Here is a 19,880-nt window from a genome sequence, read left to right as displayed (position 1 = left end):
CCATCCACTGAAAACAAGACTTTATTGGGGAAGCTACAGCTAAGGCGAAGCAGCATCCCTGTGAGTAATCAGGATGTTGCGGTGGGTGTCTCTTCTCTCAAACAAGTCAAGCCAAATCCCTCAAACCTGAAAGCCTCTGTTCATTGTGTCCATGTATTTTTAGAAAGCCGCACTTAAACTGTCAAGAGGTTGCAGAGCAGAGAGGGATCCAACTCTTAATTATTGCCCGCCGTAATTCCCATGAACAGCCTCAGTGTTGCTTAATGGCACTTGATTACCTGGAGCAGACGGACAGGACTGGCCCAAAATGAACGAAACACCCCCAAAAATCTGTAATTGGGTCGTTTTTTATTTTAATTTTATTTTTTTTACTCGAGCTGCAAATTTTCTCCGCAGTCATTTTTTCCACTTAAGCTGGCGCAGAGTATTGAGCAAATATGCCTGTGGCTTTGCAAGTATGCCGCAACATATAATTCGGACCCGGTTTACATGGCGGGTATTAGGCCCCGCTCCGGAGTGAAAACATTCAGCTGAACGAGCGACCATCGTTGTGGCCCCGAGGTTTTAAAAAATAATTTGGGTTGTAATGGGGCGAGGTGCTGACACAGAGCAATAGCCGACTCTAAGTAATAGCTGTGTATCAAAAGCAGTTATTTTTGGCTCACTGACTGATGTCGGGGCTGCCGATAAAGAAAGTCTAGAACTTGCTTGTTTCCTTTGTTTTTGGGGTGCTAATCCGGTGGTGCTTATTGATCAGAGAACATGGAAATGGTCATTTGGGTGTATTAAACTTGCTTTGACCATGTGATAATGTTAAACCCTCATCAAACACAAACCAGAAGTGGCGTTTTATCTGCATGTTCATCCTGCTTGTTCAGTTCATCTTGCTCTTCCATACTCAAAACACGAGCCCATGCACACTCCAATCTTTCCCTGATGTTCTACTGTGTCACAGTCTCGACACCTTCACCAAACCTGTTCTGATCTTGTCCATGGCCAAAATCTCCCTTCTGCCTGGGACGGCCAAGTTCACAGCGAAAATACCGTATATCTGCCCGTTTTAGGTTCAGGTTCAGGTCAAGGTGCTTTATTTGTCATCATACAACAACCGTACAACGAAATTTGTCCTCTGCATTTGACCCATCATTCAATGCCGCTGGGATGACCTGTGGGCGGGGGCAGTACCACACCCAGTTACCCATTTCCAGATGTGGACCTTGGCTGATGGTCAGAATCACCTGGCTGGAGGATTCACCTATTGCACATTGTGCCCGGAGGAACCTACGCAGCCACGGGGAGAACATGCAAACTCCATATAAAAAGGCCCCGTCTAGGTGGGAATCGAACCCGGGACCTTCCAGCTGTAAAGCACGAACGCCAACCGCTGCGCTCAGTATATGTCCATTGGTTCAAGTGAAACCAACATGAATAAAGTTTAGTTATCAACAACTTTTTAATCTCTTAACTCACACCTGAACCGAGAGCATTTTCTCCAGTTCAGCTTTACCCAAATCCTGTAGGCCAGTGTAACGTCTCATTTGAACTACATTGAATCTACAAAACTAAAATGATCTTTTTCCTCACATCATCAGATTTTTTTTCATCACTTTTTTTGTTGGGCAGTCATCTCATTTTTGTCAAATTTTCGTGACTTTTTTGTCACATTTTTGTCCATTTTTTCTAAACTTTTCGTCAAATTTTTCTCACTTTTTTGTCAAATTTTTTCACATTTTTTGTCACTTTTTCGTCCATTTTTTCTAACTTTTTTCACATTTTCATCCTTGTTTTCGTCTCAGTTTTGTTGCTATTTTCACGCCTTTTTTCCCAGAAGCTTTTGGATTGGGGTAAAGCTGGAGAAAATGTGCTCGATTCAGGTGGGAGTTAGTGATAGTCTGTAAGATTGCAAAATGAGGAGGGACGGAGACATTTCACAAGTTAACAATAAAGTTTCCATTCCTCCTCATTGGGTCTGATAGCCACTCTTAGTTTGCAAAACGAGGAGAGAGAAGTTTGAAAAGTAACAGACCAAGCTCCTTCCCTTTTGCCTCCTGGCAGACCGGTTTACAGGAAAGCTCGTCTCGGCAAAGGGAGGGACTTTAGAAAATATATTCTTTGTAAAGAATAGGAAACCCCTCCTGGAACCGCCACCTTAACGTGGTGGAGGGGTTTGAGCACCCGAATGATCCTGGGGGCTCTGTTGTCGGGGCCTTGATGTCAGAAGCCCCTTATGAGAGACCAACAGGCCCCGTTTGAACCATGAGGCCGTCCTTCTGTGGACCCACCACCTGCAGGAGGAGCAATGGGGGCTGGTGGATGTGAAATGGGCAGCTCCAACAGCTGCCCCCACGACCTGGAAATGGAAAAGTGGAAGAAAATGGATGAATGGAAGAAAAGGAAAAGCGTGTATTCTGGCTGGCTATGTGTTGTGTGGTTTAAATCCTTTCTTAACAGCAGGCTATATTTATAGTAGGGTGAGGTTTTCCTTCTTATTGGCTCCACCCATCTTTAGTCTCAAAAGCTATACTTAACTTGTTCAACCTGGAGCCTCTTAAGTTAAGTGAGGGTCGATATTGACAACTCAAGGAAAGGCTTTTGTTACAGTTACGTTTTATGTTGAAGTCTTTGCTCTGCTTGGATGTCAGAACATAACTGATCTTACCTCTGCAGACCCGGGTGACTCACCTCTGGGTTTTCACGGGATATTTTCACTTCCACACAGACTATGGAAAAGGGCACACGGCAGAACTGTGGAGCTCACCACTTCAGAGAAACCCCAGCCCATACGTCACGCCGCTCCTTTGAACGAGCGGAGCGTCCCACAATCCTCTGGGAGCAGCTCAGGTGACCACCATTTCCTCTGGCGTCCCGGACTCCGTGTAGCACCTAAGAATAAAGTTGGACAAAGCCACGTAATCATATGCTCGACCAAGATGCATTTTGATCACACGTCATCGGCAGGTTCGAACCGTGTCCAATTTGGCCCATGAAAAAACGAAAAAGCCCGAGCTCGAAATCAACATGTTGTCTTTGGATTTTGGTGGAAAAAAAATCACAAAAAGCTTCGATACCTACCAAAGCACAAATAGTTTTTTTATTGGTAGCATTTACTGTGATATGTAAACTTTCTCTTGTGTAGAAAAGCACTCTTCATTTCCGTAAATGTCACCCGAAGTAGGCTGTGTTTGGTTGAATGTCCAGTTTTATGGGGTAAACTTATTGCTAGCATGTTTTGTTGTTTCATTGTGTCAAGTTTAGATCTCACCAACAGCTCTTGTGTTACTTTAATTTCCGCTACAAACAAGTAAGATAAGATTAGATGAATTGATATGAGATGATCAAACGGTTGCATTTTGACCTTTTCTTGATATGTTGGTTCGGTGGACTTTCTTTGAAAAACACAAAGTACCTGCAGAGTGATGGTTGTTGCACTCCTAATGACAGCTAGACACTGAACAAGCTTTGTTTGCAGCGGGTGATCAAAGAATGGATGAGGACCTAACTTATTTAAGCTTCACATTTGGTCAACATCTCGTCTCCTGCAAACAATGGAGATGAGCTGGAGACGTCCCACTTCCAAAAAAGTAAGTCAAATCTAAAATAAATGCTTGTATATGGATCTTCTTAAACCCCTGCCATCCTCTGTGGGCTGAGTTCAACTTTCTGTACACAAAATGAAGGACTTATAGATTTCTGTTCTCTTTTATCTCAGTTGTTGTTTCAAATTAGGCTTTGTAATTCCATTGTTCCATTTTTTTTTATATGTTTGGATGGAGCGTTTGCTTTTTTCTTCCTGATTTCAGAACCTCAGTTTTCTTTAATAGATTTACCAGAAAGCACTTTGCGTAACTATGTTCAAGTCTGTAAACAGTCAGTCCAGGCTACTTACTGCCACCTTTATGTTTGTGCTTACGTACAGTATTTGGACAATTTAAGTGTCATTAATTGAACATACGTGAACAGAAACTCTTGAGCTCTCGCTGACGCTCACAGGTCACAGCGGGTCGCGCAAATCCGACGTACGCGAGCGGTCAAACCTGGAGATCGCGCGAAACCAAAACCAAGCGAACCTTAACTAAAAGTGACATGACTGGGCCGTTCATAGCATGTTTGCACAAGCCGTTAGTGAAAGTCAACTTCCCCTTTTAAATGAAAATAAGCGCAAATAAACGGTAATTACAGCTATGTCTTAGTCACGTTTGAGCGAATCACTACCTTGGATAAACCCCGGCTGGCTTTGTTAGAACATATGAGTCAGAGGCCATAACGCGACAGCTCTTATACTGCCCCAATGACAGGCTTCACGCTGGGTAATCAGCTGTGGCTGCCGGAGGGCTGGGTTATCGGGTTAATGGTCGGAGAGAGGACATAACAGTTTTGTTTGTGATAGCAACTTCAGCTTGGACTCGGATCGGTGCGGCTCTAAACAGGAGAACATGCGTGAGAGGATGTGGACTTGTGTGTGTTTAGTGCAAGAACAGGGTTTGTCCAAGTAGCAGCAAGACAAATGTAATGGTTTTCGGTGACATTTTAATGATCCCGAAACTATAGTTTTACTGCCACAAATGTAACAAATCTAAGCACTGGCACTTTGTGACCATTCTCTTTAGAGGACAGAGGGGAAATTTAGACGTTTAAGAAGAAAACTTTATATGAAACTGACAGGGACTTTCCCCAAAACCTGCAGAATGAATGTGTTTTGGACCATATTTTTGCATTTTCAAAAAAACGTATGCAATGTCACCGTTTCCAAGGGAATTAATATTGAATGCCAGTTAGAATCAAATTGAATGTTTTTTTTTTTTTTTTTTGTGAATTTTATTGTTACAATTACAAATTTTAAAAAAACAAGAACAACAGACATTACAAAGAACAGACAACAGATCCCACGAGACATTAAACCAGAAAACTTTTGAGAAGAATTTCATAGGCTGTATTGGTAGGCGTACTGGGCGGGTGTGTGTGAGCGCGTTTATGTGCGTGTGTGCATGTGAGAGCTTTCGTGTGTAATGGGGAAAAAATAAATAAATAAAAAATAAAAGTAAAAAAAGACGATAGAAAAATTATATTCAATTCTAATCATCTAATCAACAAATTGAATGCTTTTACCCAATTCATTAGAATGTGGTGAAAGAGGTATTTTTGCTCACGTTCGTCCTTTGGAGTCAAAATGTTGACCTTTCATCAACAAATCATCTTTTTTTTCTTACAAATTGCTGCATTTACAACACAAATAATGTTACCCCACCAAAAAAGAAAAGTCATGTATATGTGTAGGTATTTCATTTGAGCAGATTTCATTCAATGACTTTTAACACTGATGCCCCCTCTGTGTTTAAGGCTAGATTTACCGTCTCATATGGCAGATTACCTTTTCATCTTGATCCACCTCCCCCTACCATCTTCCACAGTGTTCTCTGTTGAATTCAACAAAGTATGTTCAAAATGCAACAAGGAAATGTATTTACTCCCCTGACAACAAATCTCCTTGTTTAAATGTTGCACATCTGCTGCTGGGACAATGGAGTTCTGTATTGGGGCGAGAAGGAGCAAACGTTCAAGGGAATTGGCGTCAATATTTTTTAAATACTTATTAAACTTTGTTTTCCTTTTTTTTTGTTCGTGTTAAAACGATGTAATATGCTCATTCTTTACCCACCTTGCCTTTAAAAGTGGAAAATGTTTTAATAAGGTACCAGTGCCGTGAAACACCTTCACATACAGCTATTATAATCATTATTTTTACACAAACGCATTAAGCATGGTAACTGGCATCACAGTGGCCTTTCCTCCTGTGTCATGGACTTTTTTTTTACATGAAACATTGTTAACAATTTGATAGTCTTTGTTATCTCTGCATTCCTCAGTCACCTCTTATTACCTCACGGGATTACACTGCCAGAACAGCAGTCTGAAAAGAGCCAAACTGTGACTAAGTGCTTCTAGGGATCATTCTTTTCAGTTCAGCTGCAGGCCGATTATGTGTGGAATAGCTACATACAGTATTTGGGTTGTCTGGCTGTGGCAAAATGCTATTACACTTCATTATGAAAAGCTTATTGGATTTTTGCACCTCCGTTACTTTGCTTATTTGAACTGTTGCAATCAGTGTTGTGGCGCTCAGGGGTCAATATTCAACATAGCCATAATGAGGTTGAAAATATTCATTATTCATTCTTCGAAATCTGAAGTCATAAGCTGTACCTGTAAGTAGTTCAACCTGGATAGACTCAAACAGACAAAAGCAGTGATTAGGAAGATTTATTGACATGTATATTAGTTTTGGCGATCAGACCCCGGCGGTAACATCGATGTATGAAAGTCAGTATGGATGAACAGCTTGTAGTTAGGGATGTCTCTCCCCCGGAGCCTGGACACTGGTGGTGGTGTGGAAGACCCGTGAAGATGCAGCAGGGAGAAGCCGTGGATGGAAGAGGCGGAGATGGGGCGGAGGTGGGTCGCAGCGCAGCTGGGAAGCGAATGAACCATGATTGCTGGGGCTTAAAAGCAGGACCGAGGGCGGTGATCGGCTGCTACGGAGGTGCGGCTCTTACGCTGATGGCTGAGGTGGAGGCGTGGCCCTCTCGGAAGCGAGCATTGACTGGAGGTATGTGATGCTCATAATGCCTCACATTATCGATCAATTCATGTAATTGAATGTTTCGGATTCGGAAAGGATTTGGAAAACGTTCGACTCCCGTGGCTCAATCGCAAACTCAGTCGATCCAAAGTATTTTATTTAGGCTACTCCACTTAAAAAGAGGAAGAACTAAATATTGCATATGTTTGAGTGCAAGAAAACGATTGCTAAAGTTATTGGCGATGCTGCACAATGATAAGTTATTCATATGCCATTTAGAGAAGGAGACCCTTGAAAAAAAAAAAAATTAAACAGTGGATCTCAATTTTTGACCCGCATTCATTTGTTCTTTAAAAGTTTTAATTGGTCTTATACACTATCCATGATTAAGTTGTCGAAGAAAAGGCTGAATTCGAAAAGAAAAATGGCCAATAGACAAAATATTTTAATGCGAGAGTAATTAGCATACATTAGCATATTCTTATTAGCATGTCAGTTCCCTGAGTCACCAACAGCAGCATCCCGGCCGCTTGTACAGTAGCTGCAGCCTCCCTCCCTCCCTCCGCCTCTCCCTCCCTCCTTCCCTTTCCCTTCTTTCCTCCCCGTGTTCATGTAGCCTCTCTCTCTCCCTCCCCGGCTCCCGCCCCTGAAGCCGTGTAGTCCATCCGCTCTATGTACGCAGCCTGGGACCGAGCCGCGGGTAACACGAGAACGGTGCTGTATTCAGACTCCCGGGCGGGGCGGCGTCTCGTCTCGCGGCTCGCGCACACATCAGAGGCTTCTTCACATCAAGAGGAGGAGGAGGAGGGGGGGGCGCGGTATAAAGAGCGCTGGGACCGGGCTGCGCGTGCGGTACGAGCTGCAGACGCGAGCGTGGGGAACATGTGAGCGGATGGTGGATTACTGCACGAGCTCAATCACTGCAGAGAGCGCGAGGGGGGTCTGGGACAGGTAACTCACCTAAGCTCACTTTTATTTTGGGTTTAGAGACTTATGACTTACTGAAGGGGGGGAAATGTTTAAAAAGTTATTATGCTACTGATAGGACATTGACATTTATGGGAGACTAATAGAGTGACCAGGTTTGTCATTTACAAACTAAATTGTGGAGATAAAAGAGTGATGCTAGCAAGTGTTATGCCATGAATATTGATAGTGTAACAAAACCTGAGGGAACCCGGAAGGCACCATTTTTTTTTTTTTTTTTAACATTTTTATTAAAAAATATTTGTTAATGGTTTCAGTTTCATGGTTTTGCATCGGCTATTACACGCAATGAAATTAAAATTATATACAAATATAGGCTAAGCTCAGTTTAGTTTGCAGATCTTTCGGTAACATGAATTTGTGCAATAAAAAACTAGGAAACAATAAGGTTTTTTTAATATAGGATATGTTTGGATGGTTAAGGAGCCGGAAATTGAATAATAATAATAATGCATCGGTTTTATATAGCGCTTTTCTGGACACTCAAAGACGCTATTTAACAGAAATAGTCATTAGGTTAGTTCTAATTTGAGCTAGCCCCTTTGCTAATTAGCCTAAATGGAACATATGAATATAAAGATAAGCTAATAAACTTCACTGGCTAAACACAACTTTCCCATTGATCACCTTCATCTTTCCGCAGTTGCTGTAAAGCCTTATTATTGCCGATGTAGTTGCAACCGCGGGATGTTTTAATGGAAGCAGGCTCGTGAAAAGTTTAAATGTCGCACACATGTGGAACCAACCGGCGCGTTTTGGTTTGTTTTCTCTTATAAAAAAAAAAAAAGGAAAAAGTGGAGGGGGGAGAGCTAAAGCGAGGCAAGCAAAATAAACCGCTCCGGGTTTACAGTGACAGACCGCAGCGGCGCAGGAGGCAGCGAGCTGGAGGGAGCGTGACAAGTGTGCAGGAGCTCTCCTCTTTTTTATCCACCAAGTGATTAGTGAATTTGTTTGTCTTTTTTCCAATTAATGACTGTCCCCGTTTCCTTTCAAGGAGTGACTCGGGGACGCTTTGACCGACGCTCAAGAAGGAATTTGACTTTTTTTTTTCTTAATCTTTTTTTATTGTTCACGAGAGAAAGTTTTGAAGGACTATTTTTTTTGCCGCCGACATGAACACCATCGTCTTTAACAAGCTGAGCAGCCAGGTCCTGTTCGAGGAGAAGGCTCAGGAGGTGGAGATGACCAGCAGGAACTACCTGGAGGTCATCGACGGGCATCAGCATCACCCGGACCTGCTGTCGGGCAACTTGGGCATCCGAGACGACCACCAGGCCATCAGGCACAGGCGCAACGGGTACGTGCTCACGCCGGCTTTAGCAGTTTGCCGAATTCTGTCTTGGTTTTTTTTCAACATTTTTATAAGATCGAGCTTTTCCTACATCACGCGGTGCCAAAATGGCTTTAGACGTCATTAGAAAAGCATTAAGTTGAATTCAAATCGTAATTTCTCGGAAAACATTGACTGTCTTTACTGAAAGTTCCTACAAAAACGATGCTTTAAAACACACAGCTGCAGTTTTGGCTGAATTTGTGCACACTTTTCTGCTCAAAAGTTGTCAGGTGCATCCGATTAGCTTTGAAACATCCGTAATTCCCCTCAGTCCTCTGTTCGATGGAATGTAATATTGTTTGCAAAGAGTGAGAAATGAAATGTGCACAGTTTTTGCATCTGTGGTGTTAAAAAGCATGAAATTTGACCTTTTGCTCCCTGTAGAAACCTTGTTATAGATGCCTAAAAAAAATCATATTCGATTGGAAGCAGCCGGTGCATGTGCAAGATCTAAACTAAAGCTATATTCGTGTGTCTGCATATTTCAACATAAGTCGCTTAAATCACATGTAGAGCTCGATTTGGGGAAGGGAGGCAAAATAGATTTTTATTTTCTTGACAAAAACTCAAATATATGTAGCCTATCATAACCTTTAATTACAACTATACAAAAATGCAGTTTCAATACACATTTTTATGAACAAATATTGCATAGAAACTACTTTACACGTGGTCCAAAAACAACAGGAGCCACTATTTCATCTGCTCTACAAATACTCGCATAGGTACTGGAGTAACTTTTCAATGTAACACACTCTGTAGCGTCTCACTGTGAATAAATCTGACACAGAACAAATGCAAAGCTTGGATTTATTGTCGACTTTCAAGGGTCGTAATCGGAATATTCACTGTTTTACATTCTGCCTGTTGCATTGAGCCAACTAGTACTTTCAGTGTTTTTCCTCTTCGACTTTGCTCAGTCACTGTTCAGAAGCGACAAGTGACGGGACGAGCAGAAAACGTCAGCTTTGTTTTTCGGTAATTTGCCTCTGAAACTATTTGCTCGAGCTTCGTGGAACGTCATCTCTCTTTTCTTTTCTTTTCTTTTCTTTTCGGATGCTCTCATTGTCAAAATAAGCCGCGGCGTTTCGAGAAGACGACAGCGTTTCCATCTCCGGCAGCTGCTCCCTCGGCTCTCTCCGCTGGGCCTGCTTCTCATTCCGCTGTTGTTGTTCGCAGCTAATCTTTGGAAATTAATAAGTGGGTCAGAAATGTATGGCAGTAGCGCTTCCCCCCCCCTCCAAAAAAAAAAAGCTTCCCATCTGCTTCCAATGAATGGTTCTGTCCTTCAGCTTTCTGTGTGGTCGGGCCCGTCTGGAAGCGAAGTGGCGGCGGCGGCGGCGGAGGAGGAGCAGGGAGCAGGTGGAAGGGAATGTGGAAATGTCGCTGTGAATGTTTTTTTTTGTTTTGTTTTGTTTTTTTTCCGCAAGGTCTGCCGCGTTATCAAAGGAGTTAAGGCTTGGGGGGGGAGCGCGGGCGGGTGTGTGGGGGAAAGTGCAAGTGGATATATGTGCCTCTCTGGGATGCACACGCAGCCACGCAAGATTACAAGGGAAATATTTGTTCAGCGTTCCGAGTGCGGAGCATGTGCAGCGGAGGAGGAGGAAGGAGGAGGAGGAGGGAAGCGCGGCGCCACAGTGACACCTACAGGAGCTGCAGGTGGGACTGGAGTTGGACTAGAGAAGTGGGTAGTAGTATTTCGGTCTGTTGAAGTAACTGTACTGCTTGGAGTAATCTCGTTGAAAGTGAGAATTTTCTTGTGTGTTATCTTGAGGGTTGCTTCTTTTATCCTTCTTTCATGGTGGATTCTTTAAAAATATCAGTTACTTCACTTCACTTTAGGATTTGTCAGTTCTACATCAACACTTAAACATAAATCAGATTTTGTATACGTAGAACAGTTACCAGGGTTTCAGCGGGGCAATAAAAAGTGTTAACATTAAAGTGATAGTCTGTCATTTTAAATCTTTTGCAAATTAAATGGATTGCCCTCAATTGCCCGCCTTGATCTGAAATTTGACATAACGCAAGTAATATCAAATAATACGAATATTTGTTCTAAAGACTGCAGTCCCTAATCAGAATCCACAGGCCGTCACTTTGACCAATCAGACGAGCTTTCCTGTGATGATTTTTTATTTTTTAAAGTTTTCAAATGAGGAATGACTTTCTGGTCCAATCAGGAGGGGAGGAACGTGATAGTTTACTTTAATTTCACTGTCACTCTCTCCTCATCTTACAGATTATCACTTTAAATAATGTGTTAATTGCCTTGAATATCATTAAAAAAGCATCATGTTGCTGTATTGTTGCTTTGAATTAGCTTTTGAATATCGTAATTTCCCCTTATTTCTCTGTTTCATGAATTCATCAAATCTTAAATGAAATAAGCTCAGATTTGTTGGCATTAGACATTAAACATGCCGTATTTTGACACTTGCTGCATAAACAGTAACTGTCCTAAACAGTAAAAGTCCTAATATTTCTAAAGAACCATATAAAAAGGAAGAAAGAGGACTGATACTTCATTATGATATGAATAAGTAGAAATAAATATTAATGTATGATAAAATGACTCTAACAAGTGCAGTTACTTCAAAAGATGCAGCCAAGATGCAGCATTTTTGTCAGCATCGCGTTTGGTCGGATCGCAGTCTGTAGGCAGCCGTGGGAATTGTTTGTTTGGAAACAGTCAAGCTCTCGTTTTTTGCTAACAGCGCGCTAACAAATCAATGACGTCCTAATGAGTGTCGTTTGAGTGCAGGACTGCTCAGGGAAGGTTTGTTTGGGACCCCCAAAAAAATGTAGAGGATGCTTCTGTGTTCAATCTGTTCTGGAACAAATTCAGGAACAGGGAGTGCTTCATCAGCAGAAAACGAGACAGCGGCAGTGAACAGTGTTACTATGTGAAAGAAGCAAAAACACCAGGAATGTTTCTGACAAAGGAACGAGAGTGTAACATGGTTCAAAACTCCAAAAACTTGAGTCTGCATAAGTCCTCTTTGTGTGTTTGATATTTACAATAAAACCTCTTGCTTTTTCACAAATCAAGTGACGCATAATTCATCTTTCGCGGCCTACTGTAAGTAACCTAGAATGTCAGAGTCTTAAATAGCATCTCCTGGACTTGCATGTTGTCCTCAGTGAGGGAAACCCAGCGGTATAATTTCAGCTGTTTGTCTGTCCTTGTGTGAAAGGCTTGGCTCGCACCCTGACCCCGCTACATTGTTCTCCGGCCCGTCTCTGTGCGAAAAGTGAAGCGAAGTGTTTTTGTTTGCCTGGTCTGCGGACAGCCACTGCAGGATAAACTTCCCAGCGGTCTCCCTCCGGACTCGCGACGTCTCCATGTCCGTCTGACTCCGTCAAACCGCTCCCGGACTAATTACCGTGCGCCGGGTGTGAAGATTGTGCAGCGAACACCGCGCTCGTTTCAAGTGTCATAACGAACAGAGGCGCGGACAAGACATCACGCTGGGACACTTGACGTTACAGAGATATGACTGTTCACCTACTGCACCTCTCGCTCAGTGCAATAATACATGCACTCAAACCACACATTAAAGTTCTTTTACTTTAAATCTACTGCTACTCTTAGCCGTTTTGTTGTTAGTTTGTTCAAAATGGCTTCAATTTGCAGGAGCCCTTCCAGATAGAGTCTGCTGCCCGTTACTTGTGTTTTGTAAAGCTACTTTTCATTCTATCTAAGTAGTACAGATAGTATATTCTAGACCAGAGGTTTCCAGAATAGGTTGGTGTTGGTGGTTGAGCTTTAAACTCTGTGCTGCAACTCAAGACATCATCTATGGTTTTCCCACGATGCTCCAAAAGACTTTAGTCCATAACCTTAACAACTGAGGCTGCGCGATTAACCTTTATCGGGTCGATATTGGGGTTTTCGCTACGTAGCCGCACAAGGCTGATTTTTTTTCCGCCGTTTGAGTGATCGACGTGTCCGGCATCAGAATCATCTCGCTGCCTTTGGTCCGCCGGCCGATCAAAGGGGTTCTGCAGAACAATAAAGTTTGTATGCTCCGCAGTGCGCTATAAATAAACTCCACGTGTGCGCCTTACGCTGGACAAACTGCGAGCTATTTTCACAGCTAGCAACAGACAACATGTGTCTGGCGGGCCGGGTTGGGTCATGGGATGATCGTTTAATTGTGGAGCGGGTTGAGGTGGTCAAAAAAAGCCGATTGCCTCCACTCATCGCTTATGCACGTATCATTGTATTAAGCTGTGTCTTATTGTCTCGTCTTTACAACAGGTCTTATGGAGCGCATGTGTAGGCCCAATCAGAATAATCAAAACTCCTTGCAGATTAGTGTCTTGTTGCTACGTGAAGCTAAAATGAGTACCGTGATGTTTAATGGTTTTAGAAGTAGCTGTATATGCGGCTCAATGATCAATTGCATGAAAATAAAACCTAGGCTATAGGCTGTATATGAAATTGAAAAAAAATCGCAAACCAAATCTCAATATCTGGCCGAAAAAAAATGTGCAGCGCTATTTACACCGTCCATGTTCACCCTAAATCCATGATTGTAATTCTATATGACAAAAATACCGAAGCTGAGTTGTACAGAGTGGTTTGAAAAGCCCAGAGAATGCATTTAAGTATCTTAACAGCAATAGTGCCCCTGGAAAATATGGAAAGTCATTCAACTTTGTGCTAAAATTAAGGCCTTAAATGTCATTAGAAAGTATTACATTTTATTCCAAAAGGCATTCGATCTAAATTGCCTTGGAAATATAGACGCAGCTCAAAAAACATGGTCTAAAGCACATTCTGTTGCAGGTTTTGCTGTCAGTTTTACACAGATTTGTCATTTTGATTCTTCATTCACGTCTCTTCCATCTCTCCTCTTGTCCAGCGGGCGTCCGAACGGTGGTAAAGTGCGGCACAAGCGGCAGGCCCTCCAGGACATGGCTCGCCCGCTCAAACAGTGGCTGTACAAGCACCGGGACAACCCCTACCCCACCAAGACGGAGAAGATCCTGCTGGCCCTGGGCTCGCAGATGACCCTCGTGCAGGTCTGGAGCAGCACACACTTCTCATTTTTCACTTCTCACAGCGCATCCAAGGCAATATTCTCTCAAAGAGCTCCTGGCAGCCGGGACTTTTTCCTTCTAATTTTCATAAATGTGGTTGATGTGGAAAAGCGATTGCTCCGTTTGGAAGATGGGTTATTTTTAGAGCACTTGTTAGAAGCCAGACACAGCGCGGAGGGTTCGAAGGCGAAGAGGTGTTCGGTCGGACAAATTTAAAGCAGGCCAGTCGGGTCTACTCACCACGATATTTGTAGTAAACGATAAATCTCCCAACTCTTCTATCAACATTCATTATCCACAGTATTCTCAAAAAAGACGTGAAATATTTTTACTTTGAGTTTGAAAATGAGCAGTCATTTTGAAGTATTTTTGAGTAGTTCATTCTCTAATTTCACGAGGCTAAAACAACAAAAGATTATGCGATATTTGAAAATATAGATAGTAGTAAAAGGTTTCCAAAGACATGAACTGCACTGGGTTGTTGAGGATGTTTCACCTCTCATCTTAAAAACTACACCTTCTTTGTGTCCAGTAGATTAATCAACTTAGTCCTTCAGTGTGTTTGTGTGAAGGTTTGGGATGTTAGAAATGCCTACCTACATTTAGAAATGACTTAGAGCCACAACTAAAGATCCTTTCAGTGATTGTCAAAAAAGTAAAGTAAAAAATCCGGTAGGCTATAGTAGTTATACCTAGACTAGATCTCCAATGGTGATGTTTTTGGAGATCAAGCTCCTTCCCTGAGGACAAGAGTTTAAAACCAGCTTGATGAAGGATGAAGGGATGAGCATCAATAGAAAAGTGCAAACGAACCCTAATGAAGTGTGTAGCTGTCCTGTAAAAGAAGTTTCCTGGATGACAAGACAACCTAGTCCTGTTGATCAAAACGTTCAAGTTCATTTGTCCTTGTGTTGAGTCCGTACTCTGGGAACAGATTGCAAACCAAAGGCTGCTGACCTCACGTAGATACTTAGGACCTTGGCTTTTAAGAATGAACCATGAGAAGAACATTCAGATGTGCTCTTTAAGGGACTCCCTCATTTAGTTTCCCCCTGAACACTTTTATTGAACTTCTCACTCCATGACTCCCCCTGCTGCTGACCCCTCACACTGCTCTCAGCATCTGGTGCCTGCAGCTGCGTACAGTATCACTTGGCAGACGCTCTCGGGGCAGCGGGACCTCGGCGAGTTTGCGGCGGACGCTTTTACAGGCTCTCGGCCCACGGTTCCTATAATCGGCTCCTCGTGACGCTTGCTCTGTTTGTTTTGGTGCTACTCACACACGATATGACACCCAAACGGCACATGTGAAGTCCAAGGGTTACAGTTCCCCCCGTCCATCACTTTGATTCGGTGTTATTTTAAAAACTTATCTCCAATCTTATGTACACATCATTAAAGACAGACTTGGAACAACGTCCTGACTGGAGATGGAATGAAAACAGCTCAGTGATGGATTGGTTGCTGATCAAGAATTGAGCATATTTCTCGAGATTTACTTGTCAGTCGTTGCCCTTTCGGTACAAAGTCGGGATATCGGTAACAGGCTAATTACTTTACCCTTTGGGGCGATCAGCCGACAGTGTGAGTGACTTGCTGGCTTCCCCGTCTGCCATTTTAGATCCATATTTTCAAAAGCTGCATTTGATCCAAGAGTGATTTTGTAGCGTTAAGTGGAGTGTGCTACTGAAGCTGGGGTCGGGCTCGTCTCCAAAGCCCGGCCGTCGGTAACGTTGTGCTAACATAGCCACTTCACTGGTCATTAGCATCAGCAGCTTTGAATAAATATGCAAACGCTCACTCAAAAAGGACTCCTCCAGATATGAGCACGGCTGTTCGTTTTGTCCAGGTTCAAGGTTTTACTCATTTCCTCTGAAACCTGGGAAGTAGTCCGTTCATTTCTGAAAATAAAGATCTGTCCGGAGCAGCAGCATGTTTGTTTTTGACAATGAGCTTGTCCCTGGATATGGCCTGGTTCGAAATCTGGAGTCCTCCGTGTCTGTTGAAGACTAGGCGTGCCGATTCCTCACTTCTCTGAACTTCTCTCTCCTCTGATTGACAACATTTAGTGCTTTCCTTGCTGCTTTGACCAAGTCTGCACTGTTTCTCATTCATTTGTTTTCATTTCTTCGTATTATGAATCTTCTCGAAAGCCCTCATGCTAGTTTTGATACAAACCGATGTTCTGACGGGGGGTTATCCGCCTGACAATCACGCTTCAGACGAGCTTCCAGATTGTGTCAAGCTTTGAATCTGGATACCTCGACCCAATCGATGTTGCCTACCTAATTAAAAGCATTAAAGTGATTGTCTGTAAGTTTAAATGTTTGACAAATGTAATAGATTGCTTATAATTGTCCACCTGGGCCTACGATTTAACGCAACGTATGTTATATTGAGTAATTATTCTTTTTAAAGTCCCTCCCTTCGATGGTCTCAGACACTAATCAGAATCCGCCCTGCCATGACTTTGACCAATGAGCGTTACCGGCCTATCAGATCCAATCAGGGGGAGGGGGAGGGAGCTTGATCATTTGCTTTTCACATCTCTTTCTCTCTCCTCATTTTGGCTTTCTGGTCCAAACTGGAGGGGAGCGGTGGACTTGATTGTTTTTATTTTTTTTATTTCTCGCTCTCCTCATTTTGCACGCAATCTTACAGACTATCACTTTAAACATGCATTTTCATCTGAGAATGAACCCGAATGAATGCAGTAAAGTTGCACCAAATGTCACTCACACTTTCTGTTTTTAGCCCCATTCTCACGTCCTTTTTCGATGAGAGTAACATCCCTCAGACCAGCCTCCGCCCCATGTTCTTTCCCCTGTCCCATTCACACCACACAGTTGTTCCAACGGTCCCGGCTGCCAGTAACGGAGAACGCATCCGTCCCGGCGCTCTTTCCACCCGGGCCCCACAGGTGTTGGAGTCACTAAATCTGTCATGTTCTTCACAACAGCCCAGTGCGTTCCCAGTGTGTTTAGGACAATCTTCACAGTTTATACCCGTGCGCTCCATTATTGGACATTCGGCCGTCTGGCTGTGGCTCATACAGTCCCCTCTACGGTACACGGCCCCGACACGACTCAAGTAGTCCACACGGGGCTTAGCGATCTGGCCTAAGTGTTTTTCCTCAAAACATCCTTCATGGCGTCATGATTTGGAAAACAGTTTATTGTGATTTTCTACACAGGATTTCAGCTGTAATTCGACGTGCGATTCATGTTTTAACCTCTTACCACCCGCCTAAACCAAATGCATTCTGTCCTCGTTTGGCTGTGTAACACCTCATTTGAAAGCTAAGACCCACAAAGCTGATCTTTTTCCTCGCATTGTTGCTGTGTTGTGTCACCTTTTTTCTTTTTTTCTTTTTTCTTTTTTCTTTTTCGTCACATTTTTGTTGAGTTTTTGTGAAATTTTTGTTGAATTTTTGTCACTTTTTGGTTGAGCTTTTTGTTGAATTTTTGTCACATTTTTGTTGAATTTTTGTTGAATTTTTGTTGAATTTTTGTCACATTTTTGTCACATTTTTGTTGAATTTTTGTCACATTTTTGTCACATTTTTGTTGAATTTTTGTCACTTTTTTGTCACTTTTTGGTGGAGCTTTTTGTTACTTTTTGTTGAATTTTTTGTCACATTTTTGTCACTTTTTGGTTGAGCTTTTTGTTACTTTTTGTTGAATTTTTGTCACATTTTTGTTGATTTTTTGTTGAATTTTTGTCACATTTTTGTCGCGTTTACATCCTTGTTTTCTTCTCATTTTGTGTGGCTGTTTTGGTGCTTTTTTCCCAAGAAGCTTTTTGATTAGGGTAAAGCCAAACTGGAGAAAATAGGATCTGTTCAGGTGGGAGTTAAGAGGTTAAATGATGATGACCACTTTGTTTTGCTTGTTTGTAGAGGTCTCAACTACAGGATAAACATGTTTTTTTTTTACACTTAAAGGCCCTATACTTGATTTTTGTTTTTGTTAGAGTGAAAATTTTGTCCAAATTCATTCCCAACTTTCCTAATGCATTTCTAACGTTCACATTCCTCACAGGGATGTGTTTATAAGCATGTTTCCCAACTTTCAGGGTCACTTTCCAGGGTCACTATCACAGTATTGCTAAGAAACACAATCGATAAAAAATATTTACTCACCTTGTTCAGGAGCTCGCAGTGGGCGGCTTCATCTAGCTTGGCTGCAGATCAAACTTCAGCTACACAAAAATATCGCCAAAAATAATATGATACCACTTTTTTTTTTAATTGCTATTCTGTGATCAGTCTGAGGCAACATCAACGTTTTTCCATTAATCCCCATTTGATTTTGGAAGTGCTACCACGAACCAGAAATGCTTCCACCACAGGGACGTAGAAGGTGAATAATTACAGGGACACAATCCACTGCTTATTCAGTATACCGAATAATTTTCATTTCACAACTATTAAAAAAACAAAACGTTGTTCTCTGCATTTGCTACATGCAATTTCAAACCAATTGTGATTACGGTTATAATCCTATTTTACCATCTAGTGTTAGTCCAATACCGTATTTTTCAATCCTTCGAGTGGTTGCCAATAACTAGTCTGATTGCAAGTTAAAAAAAAATTATAAAAGGTAAACTGCCAATGTTCTGCTTCCACTCTGAAGACTAAATGAAGGCAACAATGATGGGTCCTCTTGAGGGCTGGGTACCGTTAATTCTTTTTTCAATACCAAATATTGGTTTTGGATACCGATACCAGAAGACAGAGCAATAATGTGTGGAAGATATGCAAATTAACAATACTGGGTTCTCCAATGTCAGGAAATGCGCGGAAAAATAAGGTGTAACTATAGGGGGAAAATGGGAGAAAATATTAGTAATAAATATTTAACAAAAATTAGGGGGGAATGGGAAAACAAGAAAAAATGGAGGAAAATATTGGGGAAAATGGGGGAAACATTGGGCAAAAAAATAGAGAAAAAAAATAATCATTTATTAAAAAAATAGTCATTTCCTTCCAACAGCATCAAAATGCAGAAGATTTTTCATTTGGTTTTTTTGATACCAGTAGAACCTAAACTTTATTTCCCAATAACATACTGGTATTGTTTAATGTTTACCCCGCCCTAGCCCTATTCGACAACAACACGAAATGGACTCGCCGATGCAAGACTCGAAAAACGATATTACAAAAAAATGTGAAATTAGTGATTATCTGGCCTTCGGAAAGCTCAGAGACAGGAAATAATGTTGGCAGAGAGCACGGAGAAACTTTGAGTGATTCTGGCCTTGCACTCTGGCAGAATGATACACAGATAAGCCACGCACGCTCCTTTGTAGGCAAAATACGCCAATTGAGCATCACAAAACAAACAAAAGGCATTAGTTTGCGATTCTGCCTTCTTCCCTTCCACCTTTTCCCACCTTCCAGATTTCGCTTTTCTGCACAGAATTGCCGCTTCCCCCTCGGGCCTACAGCGCGAAGCGTATGCGACGATCTTATTTAATGAGAAACCTAAAACCAAAAGCCAGATCAGAAAAGTAAGCGCTCTAGCATGAGTTCACCGTCCCAGGCCCTCAATAAGCCGCTTGAAGTCTATAGAGCATGAAAAGTTATTCTTGTATAACGTCTAATGGTCTCTGTTCCCTGTGAAAGCGAGCGCACCAGCTCAAGTGTCCTTTTTTTATTGCATCTTCAAGGCCCCGTTTGGAAAGAATCTGTTATTACAAGTCGGAGCGAGCGTCCAGAATAAGCAGCGGGGATGTACGTCGGTAAATGGAACGTCGCTTTTGCATTTGGAAAGTGTTAAAGTGTTTCTACATGGCCACTGATGCGAAGAAGATGCACTCCGGGGGCGCCTGGGATGTTTCTCGAACGCCGGGTTGAGATAGCCGCTTTGTAACCCAACTCTTTTCATCCCGCTCTTGTTTTTGTGAATGAGAAGAAGCAGGCCCAGAAAGACT

The 19,880-nt window shown here is 42.3% G+C and overlaps 1 protein-coding gene across 1 annotated transcript in view; it reads left to right on the top strand.

Moving 5' to 3' along the window:
- The first annotated feature begins 8,649 nt into the window (after nt 1–8,649).
- LOC306977575 (homeobox protein Mohawk-like) overlaps nt 8,650–19,880 on the top strand; it is a 36,298-nt gene continuing 25,067 nt past the window's right edge. Inside the window, exons 1-2 of the mRNA XM_079575966.1 lie at nt 8,650–8,861; nt 13,769–13,928. Of these exons, the coding sequence (XP_079432092.1) occupies nt 8,677–8,861; nt 13,769–13,928 (345 nt within the window). The 5' untranslated portion in view covers nt 8,650–8,676. The remainder of the gene's footprint in view (nt 8,862–13,768; nt 13,929–19,880) is intronic.

This window comes from Gobius niger (genome assembly GCF_951799975.1).
Source record: "Gobius niger genome assembly, chromosome: 18".
Lineage (NCBI taxonomy): Eukaryota > Metazoa > Chordata > Actinopteri > Gobiiformes > Gobiidae > Gobius > Gobius niger.
Note: the sequence above shows the minus strand (reverse complement) of the source record. Positions and strands in the feature narration are given on the sequence as shown.